Raw genomic sequence first — 20,286 nt, forward strand, 5'->3', positions numbered from 1 at the left:
TGTACATTACAAACTCTGAATGTTTTGAGGCTTTACGGTAGTAGTCGTTTACTGACGTACTGTCGGATGGCTCCGGTTTAGTCACGCCTCTTTTGGACCCTCATTCAGAGAGAGACAGAGACCAGCAAACGACGAGCAACTTCTCTTTTTGTTATTTACCGTCTAGAACACTCTACGCTTGTTTTCTTCGGCCCGTGCACATTTGCTGACGGTGAGTGATGCCGTGATTCCTTATCAAATGTTATATCCAAACAAAGTGATTTGGTTTTCGTGAATTATTCAAGAGATTAAATTAATTATAACGAGCAATGGTCGTTGTTTAAAATCTGTTAAAGGTGATTATTTTTTTAACCCGTAAAAGCTGAACATCGATTCATTTCTCTTTTGGCGGTCTTCGACTTCCATCTGTTGCGTCTTTGCACGATCATCGGCATCGTTCTATTTTCTTGTTCATTACTTTTTGAATACGTATCTTTTAAGGTTTCAGGTATGATCTGGAGGAAGTTTGAGCAAAGGAGTGAAATAAAGTGGTTTAATTAATGCACAGAGGGACTAAGTCGAGCGGGTGAATAGCTGGAGGAGGGAGGGGTCAAAGCTCGTCGAAGTTACAATTCAAGTAAACATGTGCCACAATTCTAGGAAATATTCAGGAAAGATGTGTGTTTCGTCTAAAAAGGTGTTTTGGTGGTAAAACAAAAGTACACAACTGTACTTTTCCATTTTGAAGAATTAATTTTTTTAAACCCAAAATGAAAATATGTTCTCCCTTTTCTGCTGAATGCAAAAGTAGCCACGGGCTTGACTGATGTATTTGCAGGCCTGGCGCCAGGATGGTATAACATACAAAAGTTAACTAGTTTTTTAAAGTAACTTTTAAAGATATTTTAAAACGTTCCCTGCATGGATTAAAAATACCTTTATAAAATTGAGGGACAAAAAGGTAGGCTTAAATGCCCCAATATTCTTCAAGTGAAATTGAAGAACGAAATGATCTGACGTAATTTCGAACAAAATTTTGGCTGAAATAAAGTTCATTTTGAGTTTGTTTCGGTAGTTCGAAACAGCTAACAAAAGCTAACTTTCTGGGGGAGTTTGCTTTGGCTCCTAAACACCTTTGAGCTACCATTGGTCCATTGTGATTGTTGGGTGTGTCCTGGAACTCCATCTTCTTTGACATGCGTTGTTTTTTTTTAGGGTCGTTCCTCATTCAGCGGAGGTCAGTCAATAATAAACCTTCGTTTTTATCAAATCATGACACCACATAAAATATAAAAAGGTATAATAATGTATCCAGTTTAATAAAATAAATAAACCCTAATAAAATAAAGTAGCAAACAGGTTTGTGTAATTGAGATGACTCCAATATTTACTTCCACATCATGCTTTTAGACTATGTCTTGACTGTTGAGTAATGACGGGCCTGTGTATTTGGTTGCTGTTTGATAAATGAAGACCGGATATTCAAGTTTCAAAACAATGTAAATAAGAATGAGTGTCATACTTGGGGTTCATATGAATTTTTGGCTATATTACTAGTCTTCTGAATTCATGATAAAAAAAAATGCAAAATATGCAGATTTTCTGTTTTTTTTTTGGATTTTGATAACCTCAGTCTGCAGTGACATTCAATAATTGGGTGATAAAAAAAAATGTTGGGTGATTTAAAAAGTTGTTGTTTTTTTTCCCCACTCGAACACCAATTCCAAATTGGTGAATCATAATAGGTTTAGAACGAATACGAGTAATTTTACCTTCAAGTCATGTTGGAAAGATTGTATTTACAGGTTGAACACATACGAATGCCACCATAAAGTTGCCCAGTAAGTAAACTTGAGGTTTTCTTTTAGCTCAGAGTTGGGGTGTGTCAGTTAGAAAACATAGCAGATACAATGGTACGATTGTTGAAATTATTCAAATGATTAGTATTTTTTTTTTTTTACTTGACGACAAAACTTGCTACTATATACAAAATACAATTAATATGATAGAATATATAACGATTAAGGTTAAAACCTAATAAAAACAAAGCGAAAGCACACCTGATGCAGATTGTTTATGTAAGATTATGTAGAAATAGATTTCCCAAATCATATTTAATTTTTTGTAACCAAAAGGGACCAAAGTGATAAAACTAAAGGAAAAGGCTGAATACTTTGGAGATTACATATACAGGCTCATGTTCACTGTTTTCCCCAATGTCACAGAGCTTAAAGAATCCCAGTGAAATGGTGCCACTCAGATGGGATGTTTTTGTATTTTGAGGGGGCTGATCCATTTTTTCATTGTTTTAAAAAAAAGGAAAAACGATTGCATCATAATGGGGTATACTTCTTACAGCACTGTTCATTTCTTGTCTTGAAAATTAATTTGTATCTTCATCTCTAGAACCCATTGTGTTATTACCTTGCGTCTACCTAGACCACTGGGCCATGCTTTCAGTTACGTAACTGATAGCTCTCCAGTTGGAATATTGGATTTTGGAAACAACTATAGGTCATAGTGTACTGAATCTGTTACAGTGTAGGGCTGGACGATATATCAAATGATATGATCATTTGCAACTAGTCAGTAAATCTGGTTCCGTGATTAGTGCTAAATCGCCATCATCTGTTTTCAAATGGAGTGGCACTTAATAGACAGAGCCGTAGATCACTGACAAGCTACGCAATATCGCGTTCATTATCGAAGGCGATTCATCTGCGATAACGAACGCGATATTGCGTAGCTTGTCAGTCACGGAAGCAGATTTACTGACTATATGCGCATGATCATATCGTTAGATATATTGCCCATCCCTATTACAGTGACTAGAAGAAATACTTTGTGTGACCTGGTATAAAAACATTTATTTAAGAGGATATCTCTCAACCATTAATGAAGAGCATAATCCAAAACTGACACGTGCATGTTTTAATGTAGTTCTAGACATGAGGATGGGAATCTGATCATCTGCTTACAGAGACTAGCACAATCTGTTGCTGTTCAAACTCAAGACTAAGCTCATAGTCAGTAAGGAAAATAGTAATGAAATGGCAAATTATGTTAATTGTTTCTAGAGAAAGCACCTTGAGGTTTTGCTTTCAGAGAATACCATTGAGATGTAAATTAGAGTTCAAAGCCTCTTGACAGAAAATATTTGGCCTTTTCAACTCTACCAGTCATATGCTTCTCTTAAGAAGATCGTATTTTGCAAGCACCACCATGTGTGTGACCTATAATGCCTTTTTATATCTTTTCATATTGTGCAATCCCAACCTCAAGTGACCAAGTATGTTGAACCTAGTAACAGGTAGAGTTCTACCATATCAGAGAACTTCATGAAAGCTGTTCTGATCAGAAGAACCATGCAGCGTTCAACTGCTTGCCTTGATCTGTGATGCACCATTTCCAGATATTTGCTTTTCGCTGGTTCTGGAAAAAACTACCAAAGAACAGCCTTGAAATATTTTAGTTACTGAAAAGAACCAGTATCCACTATCCAAGAAACGTATACTTTGTCATATGTTTTAGCATGAGTATTACTTAGAATTACTTAGAAATCTTAAAAAAAACAAACAAAAAAAAAACATTTGTTTCTGAATTAGGCCTATTTCAAGGTCAACAGTGGCATACAAATTTTTTTTTAAGATACATTTTTGGCATTTTTTTTGCCCTTTATTATGATAGGACAGTTCCTTGACAGGAAGTGAGAGAGAGACTCGAGTCGGGACTCGAACTTGGGATGCCCCGAGCACAATATGTCAGCACACTGCCCACAAGGTTATCGGCGCTGACTACATCTAATGTGAATGATTCTAGGTTGGGCTTGTTGTAACCGTTGTATTTATTTGTGTATTTATTAGGGATGCACTGAAATTAAAATTCTTGACCGAAGCTGAACAAAATGAAACACCGGGTCGAAGACATATACCGAACAATTTGTAAAATGGCGCAGTTTTTTCAAATACACTTTTAACATCAATCAGTCAAGCTTTATAATAATCAAGTATTATTTAATATAACTTAAGTAATTAGAAGTAAATTTGATAAGCATGTTTGAATCCATATTAGTCATTTTAACTGTACATTTTAACTTGAGAGGTGGTTGTTTTTTCTGTCATTCAATGTTTATGACAAAAAAAGGGAAAAAACTAACAGAAATACTGATAGGATAATAATGATATGAATTCTAATAATAAGAACTATAAAACACACTAAGGATTACTAAGAATTAATGAGCTGCTGGATTCATGAATATTAATCAGGTTTTGTGCGTTCGTTTGAACTGATTTGCTGAAATCAAAACAAGGACGATAATAGGTGAGCGCCAGCCAATGAGATTGCCGTTTGCGCATTAACACCACCCACTACCGGAAAACCCAATAGTTCTTGAAAGCATCTCGGTTACGTATGTAACCACGGTTCCCTGAATAGGGAACGAGATGCTGCGGTGACGTCACCATATGGGAACACCTCTCGGTGTGACGAATGTCTGAAGCCCTATACCATCCCGCCAATCCTATTGGCCAAATAGCGCTTGGCACCGCCCCACGCATGCGTACGCATCGTATACCTGGGCGCCGCGCGCTATTTCGCTCAGATTTCATGAACTGAAGAAGAATGCTATCAAGGTATGGAACGGCCGGGACCGCAGCATCTCGTTCCCTATTCAGGGAACCGTGGTTACATACGTAACCGAGATGTTCCCTTTCATAGGTCACTTCGATGCTGCAGTGACGTCACCGTATGGGAACCTCTACCATAACGACTGACGTACCTGATAGCTGGGATCCAAGGAAGCATCTGTTCAAGCAGAGAGAACCCGGGAGCCAGGAGCCGTCCTCACATCCAGACTGTAAAACTTGATAAAAGTGCTCGGTGAGGACCATCCTGCCGCAGCACAGATATCATCCATAGAAGATCCACTGAGAAAAGCTTGTGAAGAAGCCACTGCTCTCGTGGAATGAGCTCTAACTCCTAAGGGCGAAGCGAGTCTGCGCGCCTCATAGGCTAAAGATATTGCCTCCACCAGCCAATGGGACATGCGTTGTTTTGTGACAGCATGGCCTATATTCCTGTGTCCAAAAATGACAAACAGCTGGTCAGACTCGCGTAATGGGGCTGTTCAATCAACATAAGTCTTTAGCGCTCTGACAGGGCAAAGACTCAGATCTCCTGACCCCGCCTCTGCAGGGGGTAAAGCCTCCAAGACCACTTGTTGAAAGCGGAAAGGGTTAGAAGCGACCTTAGGGACCTAATTAGGCCTCGGTCGCAGCAATACCCTCACAGAGCCTGGTGCAAATTCCATGCACGAGGGGGAAATGGAAAAAGCCAGTAAATCCCCAACTCTCTTGAGGGAGGATAAAGCCACAAGGAGAACTTTCTTTAGAGTCAGGATTTTATCCGGTATAGTTTCCAAGGGCTCAAACGGATGCCCTGATAAACCTTGCAACACAATGGATAAATCCCATGATGGAACTCGCACAGGGCGGAAAGGCCTCAGCCGTCACGCACCCTGTATAAAACAAGAAACCAGTGGATGACGGCCCACTGAAGCACCATCTATATATACGTGGTTAGCTGAAATGGCTGCCACGTAAACTTTCAGAGTGGCTGGCGTTACTCCTTCAGAGAAACGGTCCTGAAGGAACTCTAGTACTGAAGCCACTTGGCAGTAAACTGGATCCATATTACGAATTCCACACCAGGTCGTCAACCGTTTCCATTTGAAAGCATATAAGCGTCTCGTAGAAGCTGCTCTAGAATTCATTATAGTCTCGGTGGTTTCAACAGAAAGACCGCGACATACTAACTCACTCCGCTCAGAGGCCACGCCCACAGCTTCCATAGATCTGGCCTTGGGTGCCAAATCATTCCCTGTGCTTGCGATAGTAAATCTGTCTGAGGGGAATCTCCCATGGAGAGCCCGCTAACAGACTGACCAGGTCCGCAAACCACGGCTGTGTGGGCCACCACGGAGCCACCAGCAGCAGCTGCTCCACTCTGTCCAGCCGTATCCTGGATAACACCGCTGGAATTAGATGAATCGGGGGGAAAAGCATACAAGCTGGTTCTGGGCCAATTGTGAGCTAACGCATCCAAGCCCAGGGCCGACAGAAATCTGTTCTGAGACCAAAAAAAAATATTTCTCGCCAGCCTGCACAGGGGGCGAGAGCGTAATCCTCCCTGATGATTCAGATATGACACAACCGCTATGTTGTCTGACCTGAGCAGTACATGACGGCCAATCAGCAGATTCGAGAAGTACTGGAGAGCTAGAAAAACTGCCAGTAATTCCAACCTGTTTATATGCCATCTGCGTTGTGTCGCCGTCCACACTCCGTGAGCTGGGCGCCCTTGACAAACAGCTCCTCAACCGGTCAAAGACGCGTCCGTCGTGACAGTCTCTCGGGAAGCACAAATCCCCAGCCGAACTCCGGCTAGAAGGAATTCGGTTGACATCCACTGTCTTATTGACATAACACACCTCCGTGTCACCGAAATCGTCCGATGCGGAAGACAACGAGGTGAAATGTTCCGACTTTTCGTCCACCACTGAAAAGGGCGCATATGAAGTAAGCCCAGACGGATTACAGGGGATGCCGCTGCCATTAGACCTAAAAGTCTGAGGCACAAGCTCACCGTCACTGTGCGACCCGTTTTGAAGCGACGCACGCATGACGCGAGAGACTGAGCGCGCGGGAGAGATAGTCTTGCTGTCATCGCGCAGGAGTCCAAGTCTATTCCCAGAAAGGTTATCCGTTGAGAGGGAATTAAAACACTTTTCTGGAAATTCGTGCATAAGCCCAGGCTGTTTAGATGATTCAGCACAAGATCCCGGTGAGAGTGTGCTTGAGTCTGCGATTGTGCTAACACCAGCCAATCGTCTAAGTAATTCAACACGCGAACGCCCTGGAGTCGCAACGGGGCCAGAGCTACATCCATGCATTTTGAAAAAGTTCGGGGAGCCAGAGCTAAGCCAAAGGGAAGAACGCGGTATTCATACACTTTGCCCTCTAAAGCGAATCTGAGGAACTTCCTGTGTCTCTTGATGATCTGAATATGAAAATATGCATCCTTCAGATCGATCGTGACAAACCAGTTGTTTGGTTGAATCTGAGACAAAATAGACTTTACCGTTAACATCTTGAATTTGCTCGTCCTGAGTGCAAGATTCAAACGGCGTAAATCCAATATGGTCACATCCCGCCGTCTTTTTTTGGCACAACAAAATAGCGGCTGTAAAAACCTGACTCCATCTGAGAGGGGTGTACTTCCTCTATAGCCCCTTTGCTCAGCAGAGCTGACATCTCCTGTCGCAGTACCGCTATTTCCTTTGGCTTCACAACCGTGGGAAGAATTCCGCGGAAAGGAGCCGGGCCTTTTCGAAACTGAATGGTGTACCCGTGACTAATTGTGGGTAACACCCATTGTGAAATGCCGGGCAAGCATTCCCACGCGGCCCGAAACAACATTAGCGGTTTCAAGATTTCCGCCTTCTGCAACGTTTTCATATGCGTTAAAATGTCCGGACACGAAAAGCTTGCGGCGTTCGTAAGCAGGGGAAGCGCATGCGTCAAAGTCGTTGCGTCTTGTTGTGTATAATCCTGAAGCGTGTCCACGGTAGGAATTAATCCAACAAGATGAACATCAGGCTCTGCTGCTAGCGAAAAAGCGGCGGCTGTAAACGTGCCGTCTTTGCCAGACCCTTGAACTGTCCCTCGGGTTCTGAAGGCTGAATTGCGCAGAGTGTCTGAGGGAACGCTCGACATAACTCGATCCAATGCTGCTTGAAGCGCCCTTTGCGGCAAGACAGTCAATGTTTGAGTGTGGGGACTACAGTGAGAGGGTTGGATGCGCAAAAACGGCCCACTGCTCGAGCAGTATGTTTGGTAGCGCGTAGCGCCAAATCCGTTGCTCGCCGCAGCTCTTTCACAGCCTCGGGTGTGATACCCTCCCCCTCATCGAGTTCCTTTAAGAGCTCCGTTTGGTAGGCCTGAAGGACCGCCATAGAGTGGAGCGAAGTGGCCGCCTGGCCTGCGGCCATGTAGGATTTCCCGATGAGGCTGGACGTAACGCGACACGCCTTAGAAAGGAAGAAGGGGGCGAGACTTCCATGCCGTGGCTGAATTAGGCGCGAGATGTTCGGCAAGAGTCTCTTCCACCGGAGGCATCACTGCATAGCCATGGTTCGCCATGTCAGAAATGGTGGCGAAATCTGCAGCCGCAGTGTTAGTGATGCGTGCCGAGTACGGCTGTTTCCAGGACCTCGAAACCTCCTGGTGGAGGTCCGGGAAAAAAGGCAAGGGCCTTCGGGGCTGCACCGGTGTACGACTAGTCAGAAAACGGTCGTCCAGCTTAGATGAAGGTTGGGCCTCGGCCTTCAACCGAAGGAGATAGCATTATATGCCTCCGGGGTGGGCTGTAAATCCTCGTTTGAGAACACGACTAGTTCGACAAAGCTCGCTTCCTGCACTAGGGTAGGGGAGAGCGAGCGACGTGGAGAAAACTCCAGCGCAGCGCTGTCCTCGTAATCCATGTCGCACATGTCTCCCCAAGCCATCGCCTCGTGCGGTGTTTTGGCAGCCGCAGAAGTGACACGGTGGGGGTTAGACGAGGTGGCGAACTTAGAAAACGCTTCTACCCTCGAGCGCAGTACTCTAAGCCGCAGGCCATCACAGTGGGGGCAAGAAGAAATGCCGCTAAGTGCTGCCTGTGCGTGATGTAAGCCCAAGCACACTACGCACCTTTCATGAGAGTCTCCCTTCGTGATGAACCTGGTACACGGTTCCTTACACTTCCGAAAATTCATCGCGTCCGCGAAGAGGAGTTAACACTGCTCTGAGAAAACCGCTGAGAACGCGAGATGATTCCTAGGGCACAGATGATTCGCTTTCCTGAAGAAAATGAAATCTGAACGAAATAGCGCGCGGCGCCCAGGTATACGATGCGTACGCATGCGTGGGCCGGTGCCAAGCGCTATTTGGCCAATAGGATTGGCGGAATGGTATAGGGCTTCAGACATTCGTCACACCAAGAGGTGTTCCCATACGGTGACGTCACCGCAGCATCGAAGTGACCTATGAAAGGAACTTAAGACTTCCAAAGGAATGCCATTATTTTGACCGAAAATACAACAAAGAATATTGTTTAAATGTACTCGCTCACTCACACTCTCTCTCTCTCTCTCTCTTGGTCTCTGCGTGTGTGTGAGAAAAAGGGACGACGATTTGTGCGCCTTCACACTAGAGTTCATTACATTAAAACACATTAAACACAGGTGCACTGCGTATCCATTGAGATGAACTGAGAAATATCACAGATTGCTTGATGGAGAGTGAAACTCTGAAGCCCTCAGTCAGAGTGTTCGCGAGTGAAAATATATCTGTGCTAAACTTATACTTAGCCTCCAACTCACACACTGGCGAGTAAAATCTGAGAATTTATTAGCCATTGGCTAATATAAGATTAAGTGGCATATGCAAGTGATTTGGATATGCGAGGGTTGTTTTTTGACTTTCTTTTTCAAAGAATAAAAAAAAAGATTGAAAAAAATGTTTACTTAACACTAACATTTTTTACCTTTTCTAGCAGACATTATACCAAAAAAAGCACAATTTAACTTAAAATTAAGTAGGTGAAATACTATTTTTTTGCCATTTTTTGGGATCCCTTCTTGAATCAGTTATGTATTTTTACTGTACAAATAAATGCTGCCTTCCTGAGAAGAGATTTCTTTTAAAACAAAATATTACAGGCCCAAATTTGAACACTGTGTGAATGTTATGATAAATGTTTTAATAGAGCTATTGTAATTATTAATATCCTTATTATTGTCTATTTAAAAATTTCATAAAAATTATACTGAGCAACTGATGATTAACACTGTTTCAGTGCAGATTTTCCTCACGATTTGGACTTTGAATCCTGGCGCCACGAGCTCATGCACCGTTTTTTGAATACATGCTATTCGTCTGTGTATTAGAAAATATAACGTTCTGCATTTTATTTAATTGTTCAAGGCCATTTCACGATTTCAGTCATCATACCGTAACCAGCAACAACCACCCCTTCCTCTTCTCAGTGAAGAATTGCTATTTAGTTCTAAACAGCCTCTGGCTGTCGATGCTTTTAATGATTTTTGCATCTATCTCTGACAGTTTTAAAAGATTCCACATTGCTGACATGTTTGCTGCATTAGTGTGAGCCTCTGTTTGGTCACGTCATTGTACTGTACAATTTATTCAGTGTTTGTTTATTCGCTTAATTTAGGCTATTTTCGGACTAATAATTTTGGTTATCGAACATTTGGTGCATCCCTAGTATTTATTTTATTTTAAGAGTACGGAGGAGTTTGATGCTGATATAGAAATAAAAATAAATCTGTTAGGATGAATGCACATAAAACGCACTTTTTTTATGTAGTATTTAAAATAACTGTATTGTTGGAAACCCATCAGTCCTGGGAAAAGGAAACTACTAACTGTTTCCTGGTTGTGTCCTTTGATTGAACAAAAGGTCCCTGCCTCCCTGTTTTCCCTCCTGCTAATGTCTCAAGGCCATTTGGAAATTTGGATACGTTACCAAAATATTCCAGTCATAATCTGACATTTCAAATGTGATCTCAACCCTTCTGAATCCTGCAAAAAACGAAGCTTTCCTTTTTTTGCCTGTCATGTATTCTGCATTTCTAAATAATAAAATAGGCACTTTAATATGTGTCAGCTTGTTGTTTTTGTGGTTAGGCCTAAATATCTTCACTGATGTGTTTGTGCACAGTGTTCAGCAGTGACATTTTGTCAGGATACTGGTGATTTAGTTTATGTGGGGCAGTGAATTTGAATATAGTGCATTTTCATTTAAAGGGATACTTCACCTAAAAATGAAAACTGTTTACTCACCATCTTGCCATTGCAAACCTGTATGACCTTTCCCTTTGCAGAAATATCAGGAAACAGACAAAAAAAAAGTATTTATAAATTATAAGTAAATTTAAGTTGTTATTCTATGAAAATTGCAGCTCATTGATTTTTTTTAAATTATTGTATAACTACTCTTTCAAGCACAATCTTTGAGTAAGGTATCTGTTTATTCATGCAAAATGATCCCTTCGATTCATAGGCACCATGTTTTACATGATGATTTCAGTATCATTTCTCTTTCTGTTCCGTACATGAACCATGAATAATGTTTGAGCTTGCGGTGTTCAAACAGGTCAAATTCATGTGTCTTTTGCACGTGGCTTTACAAAAACAGGAAATGGCATGTTGCTGTAACTGCTGCTGCTGGCATTGAAGTATATTCTGCAAAATGAAAGGACATTCCTGAACAGTAGAGGCTAAATATAAAGCTTAAGATTGACCACTTTTCCTTTTCTGAATATTGTGTGGAATATGTCTGCACATTGTGCTCACATGTGTTGTAAGACCAAATATTTTATAAAACAAGTTGCCTCTCAGTGTCTAATAAATGTCACTGGAGAAAGTTGTTTGTACTCTCTTATTCGTGCTCTATTCAGTCTTATTGAGGTCATAATGGTAGGGTCCGAGTCAGAGCTGTCCTTACACTCTGAAACTGTGGCCCGGATTCAATAGTGTGCCGTCACTCTGTGTAGAAACTTCTATTGATGAAAATGTAAGCATCTCATTTTAGGCACATGATTTCATTTCCTGCAGGCTATGATGCATGCAAACTCTTTATTATAGTCATCCGTCAGTTTATATAAATTTAGCATGTTGTCCTCAGGGAAAACATGGGCCGGAATGGGCATGTGGTTGGCCTGATAGTTTTACTGTGCTGCTGTGATAATTATTGTTGTTGATTCCATTAAGTGCTGCAGTTTTGTTAAGTGTATCTCTTAACTCGCGTTTTGTTGGAAATGTACATTCATTGAATCGTTAAAAGGCAATAAAAGCAGTGCTGCTAACTCCCTGTGTACTTTACAAACTGAACCTCTTCAGGTGCTTTCAGCCCTTGAGTGCAACCAACAGATAATTGTAACCCACGCAACAATTCCACCTCCAGACGTGTCAGACGGTCTCTCTCTCTCTCCCGGACATGTCCCACAGCTGTTCTGTAGCCTGGCAACTCACCATCCAGATGGAGAGCGTTTAGATCTCTCCATCACTGCTGTAGCTGTAATGTCCACCTTCACGGAAGCTCCGCCCACCAACACCGTCTATATGTGGAGTGCAGGAGGGGGAGGTGCTTGATGCTCCCAAGGTCGCCACACTACCTTATTGAAGAACAAGTAGTGCTTGTACCTGAGCACACTGTTGCTGGTGTGGTCACGTGAAGGACAGAGATGAGGTTGATTTCAGACCTGCGTTATTAAAGCAGCTCGATCAGGTGCTGATTAGTAAATCAGCATTTACATACCGTACATAACTCTCTGCTGATGACGTCCACTTGTGATCTTCCTGCTGGGGTTGTTTGTCCCACCAATTAAGCCTGGAGGGAATATTCTGCGAATATTCAAGATTCTGCGTACATGGAGACAGAGTTTGTTTGCAGCCTTTGGATGGCTAATTTATTTTGTATCATTTGTACACGTCATGTAAAGGGTATGCTAAACATTCAAACTGAAAACTCTAGAACGTTACCCAGCTAACAGGAAATGTTCTCATATCTTGAGCTAAGTAGTAAGTAAGGTTAAACAGTCTTTAATGTTCTAAATAGTCTTTGCAAAAAAAAAAATTATTCAACATGGAACATTTCTCTAACATTTTTAAAATTGTACTACTTGTTTCAGAACATTTCAGAGAACATTCAAAGTATCTTTCCAATACAAAAATGGAATGAGAAAAAGATTCTTCTAAAAAAACAACAACAAAAAAACCTATCTATCTATCTATCTATCTATCTATCTATCTATCTATCTATCTATCTATCTATCTATCTATCTATCTATCTATCTATCTATCTATCTATATATCTATATATCTATATATATATATATATATATATATATATATATATAACATATTTGTACAGTTTATACCTTTTTTTCTTAAATGTAAAAAAAGCTCTACTCTACATTTTTGAAATGTAATTTTGTGACCTTTTGTTAAACTAGTTGTTGTGGGCGGTTCTCAAGTGTTTCATCACTGCTGCTTTGACACATGTTTCCTGTTAGATGATGTAAATGCAAATGTTCATGTTCTGGCCCTGCTGCATGCTTTTATGAGTGTGCAGCACTTAGTCCTTATTGACCTCAAGACGTAAATTGAAATCACATTTTGCCTATAACGACCTGCTGTGTTGTGCTACAGTATATTGCATACTGGCATGGCATAGTTTAGGATCCCTGTTCACAATATGGTTTAGTGCTCCTATTGTGGATGGCTAGTGCCAGACTGAGTTATTTGCCTACGCAGGCAGACTTTTCAACAGCCAACTCTGGATAGAGGTGGAGTTGATGGAAAATTCCAGTAAATTCAATAGCTGACCTTAGTGTCTGTGCACTCATCCTGGGGTCACATCTTTCTCCCTCTGCATGTTGACCTTTGTCTAAAAGCTGTTGTTTGGCTTTAGACCTCTTAGGAATGATGGACACATTGTCTACCAGCTAGTTTGTCTGTGTATTGCATACTAAACAACCATGCAAGTAAATGTTTAAAAGTTTGGTGTCCGATAGATTTTCTTTGTAAGACATTAACACTTCTATCCAGAAAGAATGCATTGAATCAACCAAAAACAACTTTATTTAAAAAAAAAAGCATAATAAATAAATGCATGTTTTTTTCTCTCCCTCTCTTAATCAAACAATCCAAGAAAAAGCAATTTTCCGCAAAATATCAGGCAGCACAGCTGTTTTCCACATTGGTAATTCTAATACTTTAGCACAGAATTAGCTTATTAAAATCCCTTCTGAAGGATGCAGACTGGAGTAATGGCTATTAAATAAATCTGCTTTATTACAAAAATAACTAAGTTTTTAAAGCATATTAAAATGGAAACTTCTTATTTTAAAATGTAGTAATATTTCACACTGTTATGGTTTTTAATGTGTTTTTGATCAAATAAACACAGCTATGCCTCCTCCAAAACACATGAATGCACACCAGCAACACAATGAGAGACTGCATTTGTAGAGGGTTGAATGCATTACATAATCCATAATGCGGTCAGAAAACATAACAGTAGAAAGCGCACACATTACAGTAATATGCTTTACATTCACGCTTGGCCTGCTATAGTGTAATAGAACTCGCTGATCATTATTTCATCTGATGGTGTATCATGTCATCTCATCATCTGTGCGAACAGGGTGGGAGGGGGTTTGCAAATACTTATGTTGACAGGCAGGTAGCACAGCCTATGCTAGCCGAGGGAGGGATATGAGTGATATGATTGGATGAACATTTTATGGTACGAAGTCTTCCACCGAAGTATACTAGGGATGGGAATTTTTGGCAATTTCTCATTTTGATCATTGATAGGTTTTAAAAACCGACTTCTCGAGTACTTGGGGGGCGGGACGTGTGTTGGGGGCGGGGCATGGCCGTAATGGAGATAATTAAAATATCTGAAGACTTTAAGTTATGAAAATTTAAGAAAATGAATGTTAAAAAATATAAATATGACATGAAAACCTCCATTTAGAACACTGTTAGATTATGATTATTATGCAGAAATGTTATTAAACATGACTATAATAATGGCTTCATTATTATAACATCAGTACTTAAAAAAAAAAAAGTAACATCTAAAAGCTATATGACCATTTTAAATAACTCCGTCAATATTATAGGGCATTGCATTTGAGCGTGTATCTAACCACTGCTAATATGCACCCTATGTTAGATTAATCAGATATGTACTGTACAGTATGTAGCTAACCCAGACATCACTATGTGACTCTGAAGCCATGCTTCTCTCTCTTCTCATGTCTGTACTTTGGACCGCATGCTGTGGCCAGCTAAACAATAAGAGCGCCTCACAAAATGCTGCTATAACTAATCTAACTATATAACCATAATGATTATCGTTTTTATGATTGATTGTTGTTATCAAGGCAGAGTACTCGATCACTTTTGCACATCCATAATAAATACATATAAATGCATCTAGACCACTTAACTTGGTGATTGCTATCGGGATGTGAAGAGACTTTCAGCCAGCATAACAAAAAAGTTTTTGAACCAAATCACCTATACCCTGCCTTTAATGATTCAAAAATAATACAGAAAAGCTAAAAATCAAGGTACTTTATACACAATAATGCTTATTTGAAATTATTTTAAAAAAGTAACACTAAATAATAATAGTAATAAAAGGTAAAGATCATATGACATTTCTTACTCAGAAATTAAGAATTTAACATGCACAGTATTTTTATTGCAGAGTAATAATCTCTTCAATATTTGTGTTGGTTACAAAAACATTCTAGAGATTTGAAATAATTTAAATTGTAATAACATCCTTATATTCTCCCTAGTATCTTTGTTTTAATTTCAGCAGGGTGCAAGGGGGAAATATCACACCCTTGCTAGGGGGTCCTCAAATATTGTCTTTGGTAATAGGAAACTCCACGTGGAGTGGCAAAGGTTGAAAACGACTGCTGAAGAGCATGTTTACTGAAGAGCATACTGTGGTAATGTCATGGCACAGTGACAGTAATACCATGTTGTTGCAGTATGTACTGTCAAAATATGTTGATTGCCAGATTCATATTTTTTTTGGTATTTACATTATGTTCAAAATGCCAAAACCATGGTACTTTTTTGTATATGATGGAAGTGTCTTCCTCCTGATGGTCTTTTCTGCTGATATAGAACGAATGTTCACCCATGCATCAGTACCCCAGCACACAATCAGCGCTGGATAATTGGCCCTGGCTTTCAAACACTCACTGGCCTCATTTTCTGTTTATGGGGCATGCTGATCCTGACAGCAGAAAGCTATAATTGCAGTGATGTAATCCATCTGAAGGTACAAAGAGGCCCTTTCTCATCTCGCATCTCTCGAGGGAGCCGCTGGTGTGTGGACTGGAAAGCCTCTTTGCCACTTCTTGGGTGCGATTTTAAAATAATCAAATTATTATTTAATATGCTTTATTGCATATAAGGAACATCTCTCGTGGTCAACCCGGCCGGTCTTGTTATGATTTGTGTGGGCTGTAATGGCCCAGAGGAGATTAATGTCAACGGGGGAGGGTGTGCGATATATGCATTTGGTGCCATCTCCTGCTGTGATTACTAGGGAAGCTTGACCCTTCCTGGCCCGATCATGTTAACATGTAGCGCTCCAGTGCCCAGTGCATCACTTAACAGATTCAACAACCAAGTCCTGCTCAACAACAAGGATTGAACCTCTATAGGCCTTACCAAATGCTGTGCCGGCAGAGCAAGTTTGTAATATCTTCCCTGACAGGGTGGATCGGTCAGATAGGGCTAACAAAGGCTAAACATGGCCTGCAGCATCAACCGTGAACGATCGCATTACTGTCTGTCGCAAATGGGAGCTGCAGCCTGCGGCCGCTGGTGGCTTGTGTTTCAGTGCTGGTGGTTATCAGGGATGCTGAAAGACAAAGACAAGGGCCACAGTTGATGCTCGGTTTGATAAAAGCTGATGTTTGAATAATTAACACATGTATTAGATGTATTTGAAAGGAATATACAAGTGAGAGAGAAGTAGAAGCTACATACTGCATGTCGTTGTCTCTTTATTTCGTTTTATGATGGGTGACAATCAGCTTTAAGATGTAGGACTGACATCTGTTATTCTGGAGCGTCATCCAGACGCCAATGGATAATTTAAATTACTACTGTATGTGTATTATTAACATGATATCTACTTTTTTATATATATTACAGTATTACTGCTGGTTTATTCACTGGTCTACAATCCATTTTTCAGTGATGTTTGTCACTCTGCAAAGTTTCTGTTTTCCGTTCATGTACACATCCAGACCAATGTCATGGTTTGTATTTGGAGGAAATCCTGATGGAGAACCTATTTCAGTCCTAAAAACTCAAGCTCCTCACCGCTTCTGTCTCCCCAGTGTCCTTTGAGTGTCCCACCGTCAGCATGTCCTCAGACACATCATCTCCTGTGAAGTCCAGCACCCCTCCTCTGTCCCCGCTGTCTCCTGCCTCTCCAGTTTCCCCCGGCTCTCTGCGTCTGCCCGCCTGCCGTCAGAGAGAGCGCTCCTCGTCCCCCATGAGGGGCTCCCTGATTCCAAGCCCCCTGCCCACCCGCCGCAACCGCACCTGCTCAGCGTGAGTACATGTCCATTTCATACAACAACATGCCTTTGTGTATATGTGGTCAAAACAATCATTTTGCAAAAATATAATTACATTGTAAAATAACTGTTTTCGGTTTGAATATATTTTAAAATCTAATTTTTTTCGAGTGAAATCAAAGCTGTATTTTCAGCATCATTACTCCAGTCTTCAGTGTCACATGATCCTTCAGAAATCATTCTGATAGGATAATTTGCTGAAGTTTTTTTTCTTTTTATCCAGCGTTGCCAACTTAGCAATTTAGTTGATAAACTTAGCAACTTTTCACACTACCCTAGCAACTTTTTCTTCCAGAAACTCCTAACACCACATTTAGATTTTTTTTTTTATTTGTCAAATTTTAGCAAATGTTGATAAGTGACTCAAATGATAAAAGGCACACATTTTCATCTAAATCAGACAAGAGGAAATCAAAGACGCCTAGCAGTACACACATCACACATTAAGTTAGCTGCTATTTGCAGTTGTTCAATTTAATAATAAATTCAGTAATTTATTAATTGTACACTTATGATACAGCTTGTACCTGCGATTGTTGATCAGTATGTGTGTATATACGTATGTATGTATGTATGTGTATATATGTGTGTGTGTGTATGTGTATATGTATGTATATATATATATATATATATATATATATATATATATATATATATATAAAATAAAAAATCAGTACTTTTATTTTGCAAGTATTTCTAACATTTATATTACAAAAAATATATTGAATTCTATTTCAAAAAAATTCTACAATTCTGAAAATACAGCTTTGCATCACAGGAATATAAAGTGTATATTGAAAATATCAAAATAAAAAAAAATATTTTTTTTAATTGTGGTATTTCAAATTCAATCAAATAAATGTAGCCGTGGTGAACATGAAGCATGTTTAAAAACATTTTAAAACATCTTTATTATCCAGATGTTCAATATTAGTTTTTAGGTTGTGACCTAGGCATGTTTCTGTGAAATGCTGAATCATGTGTTTTCCTCTCATCCACTACAGTGCAGCGCGTGCAGCCGAGGGGCCAGTCTTCACTGGGGTCTGCAAGTGCTTTTGTCGTTCCAAAGGACACGGTTTCATCACGCCATCAGACGGAGGCAGTGACATCTTTGTGCACATATCTGAGTGAGTTCACCGGACAAACATCCTGAACCTTCAACAAGATTTCATGCTCCTACATCCAACCAACACACATTCCACAACAAACCCAGTTCACTCCGAATCATCAGAAACAAACACAAATTATTATTATGCATTCCTAATCAGAGACCATAAATGTTAGTGCTCCCCGTTATTTGAACTGATCGTGAAGGAGGGGCTTCTTCTGGGAATAGGAACTCATAGAGTGTGTGTGTGATAGGTTTTGGGGTCAAAGCTCAGTTATACACTTGATTATAAGAGATAAGAACAGTCACTGGCTTCTCTCAGATCAACTGTGTTTGACCAGTGGAAAAGTGGATAGACTTGCCAGCTGCACTCTTGTCAAACATTCGGCACATCAGACTATTTTATGGAATTTACAGAATGTTGGAAACCTACAGATGAGCGTTTGCACTCTTTTTGGATATTTGCATAGTTCTAGATTTATTAATGTTCTTTAACTACATAAAATCAAATGCTGTAAGTAAGGTAACTTTTAAGAAAACATAACATGTATTTCTTAATATATTTCCAAATGTATATTTAACAGAATTTTCAGCAGGAAAAAATGTACACACATGCTTTAAAAACCATAATTAGTTAATATTAATAAAACATCAAGAAAATCGCAGTAGAAAGTAGAAAATAAATATTAAAAAGTACTAAAAAATGGGATCCATTTTTATTTTGTCACCAAAACGTCTCGTCTTTGTGCGGACTTGCATCTGAAACGTCATTTTAGAGCTTTTTGTCCAGAATGTTCATTGAGCAGATGTTACATTGAGCAGATGTTTTAATGCCTTTTTTGATTTGGAAATGTCAATCTGCTCTTTCAAAAATATCTGGATAGAATAATTAGCAGTGTGTTTTCCATGTGATCCACGTATCCAGCAAGTAACCACATCTAATGTTTTGCGGATGATCTCCGTTCTTCCCACAGCATCGATGGTGAATATGTGCCTGTGGAAGGAGATGAAGTTAGCTACAAGATCTGCTCTATTCCACCCAAACTTCAGAAGATCCAGGCCGTGGAGGTGACCATCACTCATTTAGCGCCAGGCACGAAGCATGAGACCTGGTCTGGAGCGGTGCTTGAATCATGAGATCCTCTAAGCTGTGTGATAGTGATGTTAACATGGGTTTCTGTTCCTTTTCTGGAGATCTGAGTGGGGGATGGGAACGGGGCTGAATTATCTTTAAGTGCTGTGTAACATGACACCGTCATATTCCAAGAAAAATACAAAAATACTGCACCTGTTTTTCCCCTTTTCTTCCTTCGGGCTCAGGAGGGGAGTTTGTTTAAAATCCTCTTTCATTGGGTTTGTGGTTAATAATGTGGAATGAACAGCAGTCCAGTTATACTTACACTAACCATCTGCGAATCGCTGATTGATTTGAATACTTTTAAGAACTGACTCCAAAATCTTAACAAGCCTTATCGCATACATCATTTGCTAAAATATGTAGATTTCAGGGTTTTTTAGGTTTTTTTTTTTTCCACTTAAAAAAAAATGGCTGTGTTTGTCTACACATTGCGAAAATATATCATTTTGATCATGTGCATGTGTGTTTCTTGGTCATTTTGGTTCAAAGACAGTCAAGAACAATAAAGGATTCATCAAAATGTCAGAATAATTTGAACATTTATTTTATAGCTTCTTCAGACAACATGTAGATTTTAAGTAGAAATTACATCGGTTTCTTTCTATTTGTACTACACCACTGTAAACATCTGCATATTTTAATATAAGCCTAATTATTAGTTTCTTTAAATAATACACATTTCTCAATTAAATACTGACTTTGCGGTGTACAGACAGACACAGCTTTCACAACTCAGACTGCTGCTAGGCACGCTGCCTGTTCGCAATTAAAAGAAACGTTTACAGGCATCCAAAACAACATGAATTACATTTC

The 20,286-nt window shown here is 40.0% G+C and overlaps 1 protein-coding gene across 2 annotated transcripts; it reads left to right on the plus strand.

Moving 5' to 3' along the window:
* The first annotated feature begins 54 nt into the window (after nucleotides 1–54).
* LOC132144662 (calcium-regulated heat-stable protein 1-like) lies at nucleotides 55–19,991 on the plus strand. 2 transcript variants are annotated; one of them, XM_059555224.1, is made up of 4 exons: nucleotides 55–211; nucleotides 16,985–17,201; nucleotides 18,232–18,354; nucleotides 19,310–19,991. In XM_059555224.1, the coding sequence occupies exons 2-4, from the start codon at nucleotides 17,011–17,013 to the stop codon at nucleotides 19,470–19,472; spliced, it is 477 nt and encodes a 158-aa protein (XP_059411207.1). In that variant the 5' UTR covers nucleotides 55–211; nucleotides 16,985–17,010; the 3' UTR covers nucleotides 19,473–19,991. The 2 variants fall into 2 exon arrangements, with proteins under 2 accessions (XP_059411207.1, XP_059411214.1); XM_059555231.1 differs by lacking the exon at nucleotides 55–211 and adding an exon at nucleotides 15,973–15,995.
* The last annotated feature ends 295 nt before the right edge of the window (nucleotides 19,992–20,286 follow it).

Source organism: Carassius carassius, chromosome 1 (assembly GCF_963082965.1).
Source record: "Carassius carassius chromosome 1, fCarCar2.1, whole genome shotgun sequence".
In the NCBI taxonomy this organism is placed as follows: Eukaryota; Metazoa; Chordata; class Actinopteri; order Cypriniformes; family Cyprinidae; genus Carassius; species Carassius carassius.

Coding starts and splice junctions, on each gene's coding strand:
- LOC132144662 (XM_059555224.1), top strand. CDS start 17,011: ATGTCCTCAGACACATCATCTCCTGTGAAGTCCAGCACCCCTCCTCTG. Junction 17,202..18,231: donor CGCAACCGCACCTGCTCAGC/GTGAGTACATGT, acceptor CATCCACTACAG/TGCAGCGCGTGCAGCCGAGG. Junction 18,355..19,309: donor ATCTTTGTGCACATATCTGA/GTGAGTTCACCG, acceptor TTCTTCCCACAG/CATCGATGGTGAATATGTGC.